The sequence below is a fragment of the Gadus morhua genome, chromosome 4, assembly GCF_902167405.1.
Source record: "Gadus morhua chromosome 4, gadMor3.0, whole genome shotgun sequence".
NCBI classification, from domain to species: domain Eukaryota; kingdom Metazoa; phylum Chordata; class Actinopteri; order Gadiformes; family Gadidae; genus Gadus; species Gadus morhua.
In genome coordinates this window covers 3,760,768-3,769,487 of record NC_044051.1, presented here as the reverse complement: position 1 = coordinate 3,769,487, position 8,720 = coordinate 3,760,768, and the positions used below count along the sequence as shown (strand labels likewise).

Here is an 8,720-nt window from a genome sequence, read left to right as displayed (position 1 = left end):
CCATATCGATCAGGACGTGCCAACCCCAACCTCAGCTTCACGAGATAGCCGCTACGTTTCCCCCGTCGCCGGTACCTTCTTCTCCGAGGTAGTGGAGCAAGCGTGCGGCGGAGGTCGGCCGGGAGATCCGGTGGGAAAGGTGTCCCCCCTTCACAATAATCCGATTTTTGAAAATTTATAGCAGCGTTTCTCAGATCAAGCAACGTTTGGCGATCATAGACCAGAAGAGCGTTGATGTTATGTACAAGCGTTAAAAGCAGCAAAAACAAACACAACAGGTAGAGCACCTGACGGCGAGCCTGACACACTGGCGCCATCATCTCTCTCTCTCACACACACACACACACAGCACTCAACCCAGATCAACATCTGTTCACACACACACACACACACACACACACACACACACACACACACACACACACACACACACACACACACACACAACCTAACATACACACACACAACCTAACATACACATCATCCAAACACACACACACACACACACCTAACACACACACACACACACACACACACACACACACACACACACACACACACACACACACACACACACACCATCCCAACAAACATATCATCCTATCAAACACACAAATCTGAACACCACACCCTCTCTCTCCCCCCCCTCCCCCCCCCCACACTCCCCCTCCCCCTCCCCAGCGTGCGAGTGCGACCCTCGCGGCTCGACCCACGCCTTCTGCCACGAGGCCACGGGGCAGTGCGCGTGCGTTGCCGGGGCGACGGGGCGGCAGTGCTCCGGCTGCCTCCCGGGTCACTGGGGCTTCCCCCACTGCCGGCCGTGCCACTGCAACGGGCACAGCGCCCTCTGCAGCGCCCACACCGGGGAGTGCCTGGACTGCAGGGAGAACACCGCCGGACACAACTGTGAGAGGTACCGGGGGGGGTACCTCTTTTATTGCTATCAATAAAACATTTTTTATTGATAGCAACATTGGCATATAGGTACTGATCAAAACAGGACGATACAAAAAAAAAAGCCTATAGTGCAATTAAACGATGAACATACAAACATACTGCCTTGAACATAGCAGTGAGGCTACTGCCTCTTTGTTTTGAGCCAAAGATTATTTATTTTTATTTATTTTTTAGAAACAAATACAATTCCGTTAATCGCGCGATCAAAAAATTGACGCCGTTAAAATTGGATGGCGTTAACGCCGTTAATAACGCGTTTAACTGACAGCTCTAATTATTACATATTATATTATGCGGATCATGTATGTTATGAAGGTTCATGTGTGCTGGCGCTCCCTGCAGTCCCTGCCCCCGCTTGTAACATGCTACCCGACTGCGTCGCTGAGGAGTGCTTCCTGTGTCTCCAGGTGCCTGGTTGGTTACCACGGCGACCCCGCGCTGGGGTCCGGCGGGCACTGCCGCCCGTGCATGTGTCCCGACGGGCCGGGCAGCCGGCGGCAGCACGCCGACGGCTGCTACCACCGCCACGACCAGGACCTGATGGTGTGTGCCTGCAGGCCGGGATACAAAGGTACACACACACACAGTGACACACACACAGTAACACACACACAGTAACACACACACACACACACACACGCAGTCGCACACACACACGCAGTCACAGGCATATACAGACACACACACACACACGCACATGCAATCACACACACACACACACACACACACACACACACACACACACACACACACACACACACAGAGACACACACACACACATAAGCACATACATGCACACACATGCAGTCACATCCAGGCACATACACACACGCATACACACACACACACACACACCAGCCAAGTACTAAACAAACGCATACACACATACATACACACACACCAGCCAAGTACTAAACACACACACACCAGCCAAGTACTAAACACACACACACATACACACACGCACACCAGCCATGTATAAACACACAAACACCAGCCAAGTATTAAACACACACACACATACACACACACACACACACACACACACCAGCCAAGTACTGAACATCAAACGTAATAACGCCGCCTGTCCATACGGTGAAACGTGTTAACTAGTGCCCCTTAGGGTCCCCAACCCCCCCCCCCTCTGTAACCTTTAACCCCCCACGCACACACACACACCAGGTGTCAGGTGCGAGGAGTGCGCCCCCGGTCACTACGGCGACCCCCAGGTCCCGGGGGGCCGCTGCATGCCCTGCCAGTGCAGCGCCAACATCGACCTGCAGGACCCCGGCGCGTGCGACGCGCGCTCGGGGGCGTGCCTCCGCTGCCTGCACCACACCGAGGGGCCCGCCTGCGACCGCTGCCGCGCCGGCTACCACGGCAACGCCACCACCCAGAGCTGCAGGAGTGAGTCGGGTTGGGGGTCGGGTGTGTGTGTGTGTGTGTGTGTGTGTGTGTGTGTGTGTGCGCGTGTGCGTGTGCGTGCGTGCGTGCGTGCGTGCGTGCGTCTGTGTGTGTTTAATACTTGGCTGGTGTGTGTGTGTTTAGTGCGTGTGTGTGTGCGTGTGCGCGTGCGCGTGTGCGCGTGTGTCCTGTTGTATGAGCTTGCTTCATTCTTGCTTCAACAGTATCAGTGGCGGACTCAGTGCCGTGCCTCCATGGTTGACAAAGTGCCCTCAAGGGTGGCGAATACGAGAGAAAGTGCCTTATTGGCTGCCCTTTACACGTGAAAAAAATAATTGGCTGCCCTCTGGTGCCCCTTCATACAATAAATTATGATGTTGAACCTTCCAGAGCAAGAGAATTCGATAACGAGCCTCAATGAGGGCCCTCTTAATGCTCTTACAGTGCGGCCATGGTTGAAAAAGTGCCCTCTAGAGTGGTGAATACGAGAGAAAGGGCCATACACGATGCATCATAGCTTTTGCACGCTGGTTGCGCCCCACGTTGTGCAGAATGTGCCCTTTTTATTTTTTCACCCCTGCCCTTCAAACAGTCTGAGTCCGCCACTGAACAGTAGGAGTATTTGTTGAGAAGAATCATACTTGACTTAATTACCAGTTTAAGTTGAACATGTAGAAAGGAATTGGTCTTGGTGTTAAGGAAAAATGAATAGAAATAGTAATAAACATGGTATGGAAACTATTAAATATAGATATCAAACTGACAGAAAGTAAACTGCAATTACTAAGTTATTATTGAGTCAAGAAATGGATTATAAAACCTGTAGGGCAGGCCGTGTGGATGTAGAATGTGACATGTAGAAGGGGAGGTCAAACCAACAATCTCAGATCTACCAAGGAATCCTTTGAAGAGCTATCAAATACAAATGTTGAAATCGCTCCAAATGCAATCGTTGTTGCCTTGTTAAAAACGTATTTAACGTGTTTAAACATAGTATGTATTTGGTGTTTTTCTTAAGGTATTAACTGCTATACTGTTGTGTCTGTGTGTGTGTGTGTCTCTGTGTCTGTGTGTGTGTCTGTATCTGTGTGCGTGTGTGTGTGTGTGTCTGTTTCTGTCTGTGTGTGTGTCTCTGTGTCTGTGTGTGTGTGTCTCTGTGTCTGTCTGTGTGTGTGTCTGTTTCTGTCTGTGTGTCTGTCTCTGTGTGTCTGTGTGTGTGTGTATCTTTGTGTGTGTGTGTGTGTGTGTCTGTGTGTGTGTCTGTATCTGTGTGTCTGTGTGTGTGTGTGTGTATCTTTGTGTGTGTGTGTGTGTGTGTGTGTGTGTGTGTGTCTCTGTGTGTCTGTGGGTGTGTCTGTGTGTGTGTGCATCTTTGTGTGTGTGTGTGTCTCTCTGTCTGTGTGTCTGTCTCTGTGTCTCTGTGTGTATCTGTCTGTGTGTCTCTCTGTCTGTGTCTCTGTGTCTCTCTGTCTGTGTGTCTGTCTCTGTGTGTCTGTGTGTGTGTGTATCTTTGTGTGTGTGTGTGTGTGTGTGTCTCTCTGTCTGTGTGTCTGTCTCTGTGTGTCTGTCTGTGTGTCTGTCTCTGTGTCCCCCCCCCCCCCTCCCAGAGTGCATGTGTGAGCCTCTGGGCTCTGCTGCGGGCGCCTGCCCTGCCGAGGGGGGGTGCCATTGCGACCGCCGGACGGGCCAGTGCCCGTGCCGGCCCAGCGTCCTGGGCCAGAGCTGCGACCGCTGCGCCCCCGACACCTGGGGCCTGGGCGGGGGGGAGGGCTGCCAGAGCTGCGACTGCGAGCCCGGCCACGCCTTCGGGTCCTCCTGTGATTTGGTGGGTGTGGGGGGGGGGGAACTGTTCTCTCAGAACAATACTCTTAGAACCATACTCTAATAACCATACTCTAAGAACCATACTCTAAGAACCATACTCTAAGAACCATACTCTAAGAACCATACTCTAAGAACCATACTCTAAGAACCATACTCTAAGAACCATACTCTAAGAACCATACTCTAAGAACCATACTCTAAGAACCATACTCTAAGAACCTTACTCTAAGAACCTTACTCTAAGAACCGTACTCTAACAACCGTACTCTAACAACCGTACTCTAAGAACCGTACTCTAAGAACCGTACTCTAAGAACCATACTCTAAGAACCATACTCTAAGAACCATACTCTAACAACCATACTCTAACAACCATACTCTAACAACCATACTCTAACAACCATACTCTAACAACCATACTCTAAGAACCATACTCTAAGAACCATACTCTAAGAACCATACTCTAAGAACCATACTCTAAGAACCTTACTCTAAGAACCATACTGTAAGAACCATACTGTAAGAACCATACTCTAAGAACCATACTCTAAGAACCATACTCTAAGAACCATACTCTAAGTACCATACTCTAAGAACCTTACTCTAAGAACCTTCCTCTAAGAACCTTCCTCTAAGAACCATACTCTAAGAACCATACTCTAAGAACCATACTCTGATAACCATACTCTAAGAACCATACTCTAAGAACCTTACTCTAGGAACCTTAATCTTAGAACAAACGATTAAAACTATTCTCTTAGAACCACACTTCGAGAACCACTCTTAGAAACATACTTTCTGAACAATACGGTTAAAACTATTCTCTAAGGACCATACTATTGGAACTATTCTCTTAGAACCATATTCTAAGAAGCATGCCATTCAAACTATTACAAATACACATACATATATATATATATATGTATCTATATATATATATCTATATATATATCAAGTTATATTCGCTACAAATATGGTAACATTACCATGTGCCAATATTACGCAAGACAAAATGATTTAGTTTGCAGATTCTTTGCGAATATTTGCTCAAGCGAATATTTGTGTGAATTATTTCATGACTGATGAGCGGAATGAAATGTGGAAAAGAGTTCATGGAGGATCCAGGCGATGGCTCAGGTTTAAGTTGTTTCCACATCCGATGATTCTGAACAGATGTAGTCACCTCAAGCTGTTTGGAAACCTTTACACAATCGCTTTTACCTCGCTCTGTCGTCACACACACACACACACACACACACACACACACACACACACACACCGTCCCAAAACAAACACACACACACACACACACACACACACACACACACACACACACACACACACACACGCACACACACACTGTCCCAACACAAACACACACACACACCCATACACACACATCGTTCCGACCCACACACACACACACACAGACACACACACACACACACACACACACACACACACACACACACACACACATACACACACCGTCCCAACACAAACACACACACACACAAATACACACACATCGTTCCGACCCACACTCACGCACACACACACACACGTCATCCCAACACACACACAAACCGTCCCAACACAAACACATCTGAGCACACACACACACACACACACACACACACACACACACACACACACACACACACACACACACACACACACACACAGACACACACACACACACACACACAAACACAGGTAGTGGTGCAATCGTGGACGTTTGTGTTTGCTGGCTGTCATCCATCACAGGAAGGAAGTCTCTGAAGTGCACCCTGGGACACCAGGCATTCCTCTCTAGAAAAACCCAGACGGGACGGAGAATCCACTTAGATTCAAAACACAACGCCTTATTGTCCCCCGCGCCTCTGGCTGCTGCTGCTGCATCCTGAGCTTTATAAACAGTCGACTTGCTTTAAAGCTCTGTGTGAAATTCTGTCTCATCCGACTTAATCTATTGATGTAAGGATGTCATGATCTCATGATGTCATGACGTCATGATGTCATGATCATATCTAGATTCATGTGTTTGGTGCGAAAGGCTTGGAATATATGCAGGATGTGTGTTAGTGAATTTTTTTAACGATCATACAGACGGATACGAAGCCATGCCCGTGCAAATACATTGTTACATGTGTATGTTTTGGATATTTAGTGACTCCTGTGTGTGTGTGTGTGTGTGTGTGTGTGTGTGTGTGTGTGTGTGTGTGTGTGTGTGTGTGTGTGTGTGTGTGTTTGTGTGACTGCCTGTGTGTGTTTGTGACTGCCTGTGTGTGTGTGTGTGTACGTGTGTGTGTGTGTGTGTGTGTGTGTGTGTGTGTGTGTGTGTGTGTGTGTGTGTGGCTGCCTGTGTGTGTTTGTGACTGCCTGTATGTGTTTGTGACTGCTTGTGTGAGTGCGTGTGTGTGTGCTTGTGCGGTCATGTGTGTGTGTGTGTGTGGGTGTAGCTGACAGGACAGTGCTCGTGTAAACCAGGCTTCGGTGGGAGGACGTGTCGGGAGTGCAGAGATCTGTTCTGGGGGGATCCCAAGGTCAAATGTCACGGTAGGTCAACACCAAGACTCGTCGTTCATCACCTGTTATTACTCTCTAACCCTGCGATTAAAACAGGGTTTATGAAACCTTTCGGCTTGAAGTGCAGACGAAGGTCACGGAGATTTGGAAAGGGTCAAAGTTGACACGTTAAGAGGGTAAAGGGTAAATAAACATAAAATCACACTTCAGTCAGTTGAGAACAGTCCTGTTTGACTTAACATTTCTGTGTTTTTTATTACTAAAATGTATACAGATGTTAAACAGGGGAAAGAGTCTGTAAAAAACTAAATGTCTGCTACTTTGGGCTGAAGACGCTTTTCCAAAGTGGTTGTTTTCTATTGGTTTAGGACCTTTGCTCGTGTGAGTGTGACGTAGGTTTGAAACACATTTGACCACTCCCCTCTGACTGGCTTGGATGGAACCCGATTTGTCAGTTTTTTCTAAAACCTTCACGAACTGGCTCTGATCGTAATTTTTTTACTTGTAGGCGGTACTTTTTGCAGGGTTGAAAAGAAACCGTTGTAGATCAAAGGTTTTGGACCTCAAAATCATGTACAGTTAATATAAGCAGTTGAGAGTTTTAATTGACGGTTCCCATATAGTAATACAAACATTGGTGAACCGCGATCTGAGATGGCAGGGTTTGACATTACACCGCCGCGGTCCACCCCCGCCTGCTGTCAGAACATAAATAAAAAAGACATCGGAAAGGCCAGTCATGGTCTCCAACACCAAAAACTGTCATCCATCATATCAAAGTAGCAGCCATTAACCAGGCTAAAGTAATAGTACGGAGGATAATGATAGTGTGTGGGTGGTACTACACACTACCAACAAATATCCACACCAAACACCCAGATATTAAACCATGGATTCCTCGCTTGCTGTGAGCTCCCCGGTCGCTGGGGTGGAGTAAACACTCCTCCGTCTCTCCGTCTCTCTACTCCGTCGTATGAATGTGTGACTGTGTGGGATTGGCTACAAATTCCCGTTTCTTCGGATCCAGTGACAACTCCACTCTCTGCCAACCCCCCAACTCCAGGAGCCAGCCAAGAGCTTCTCAGTGTTCAAGTCCATCTGGAGAATGAATTCTTCAATGCAGGGAGAGATTCATACATGGAGGGAGGGAGGGAGGGAGAGAGAGAGAGAGGGAGAGAGAGAGTGAGGGAGAGAGAGAGAGAGGGAGAGAGAGAGAGAGAGAGAGAGAGAGGGAGAGAGAGAGAGAGAGAGAGAGAGAGAGAGAGAGAGAGAGAGAGAGAGAGAGAGAGAGAGAGAGAGAGATAGAGAGAGAGAGACACAAACAGATGGAGAGCGAGAGCGCGGGAGAGAGAAAGGCACGCAAGCAATCAGGGAAGGAACGAAGGAAGGAATCGAGGAACGAAGGAAGCAGGGAAAGGCGGAAAGAAGGAAGAACAAAATGGAGGAAGAGGCGAAAGCAAGACGTGTTTAGATAAAGATAAGGCAGAAACAAAGCAGAGAGAGAGAGAGCAGAGAGAAGGAGAAAGGCGGAGCGAGTGGGGGGCAGCGGCAGGTCTCTGGGAATGACCCCCTGGACCAGAAGCAGATGTTCCTCGCCACAATTCCCAAGCATCCCGTTCTCGTGGTCACGCATCATTCCCGGGCGCTCTGAATTACCGCCGCTGCGGCCCACTCTGTCGAAGGTTCTCAGGCCGGTTCGGACCAGCTGGAACAGACTGACCCCCCCCGTCACTTGATACAGCACACGATCCGTGGGAAACACGTACGGCCCGGCCAGCACACTCCCACATAAGCAATGTGTGTGTGTGTGTGTGTGTGTGTGTGTGTTTGTGTTTCTGCGTGCTTTAAACGAGTAGGAAGGGGAGCGAGAGAGAGCGAGAGAATGGAGAGAGAGATGTAAATGAGATTGTGTTACGGTCTGAGGTGCGTGTGCGCATGTGTTTCTTGTTGTCTGTGTGTAGTTGGGTGCATGCAGGGCTGTGCGTGTGCGAGTCTGCGTGTGTGTT

The 8,720-nt window shown here is 48.6% G+C and overlaps 1 protein-coding gene across 1 annotated transcript in view; it reads left to right on the top strand.

The window, feature by feature from the left end:
- Positions 1-8,720, top strand: part of LOC115542660 (laminin subunit beta-1) — a 46,837-nt gene that overhangs the window by 22,174 nt on the left and 15,943 nt on the right. Inside the window, exons 19-23 of the mRNA XM_030354987.1 lie at positions 682-913; positions 1,365-1,528; positions 2,140-2,364; positions 3,969-4,186; positions 6,648-6,744. Coding sequence (XP_030210847.1) covers positions 682-913; positions 1,365-1,528; positions 2,140-2,364; positions 3,969-4,186; positions 6,648-6,744 — 936 coding nt within the window. The remainder of the gene's footprint in view (positions 1-681; positions 914-1,364; positions 1,529-2,139; positions 2,365-3,968; positions 4,187-6,647; positions 6,745-8,720) is intronic.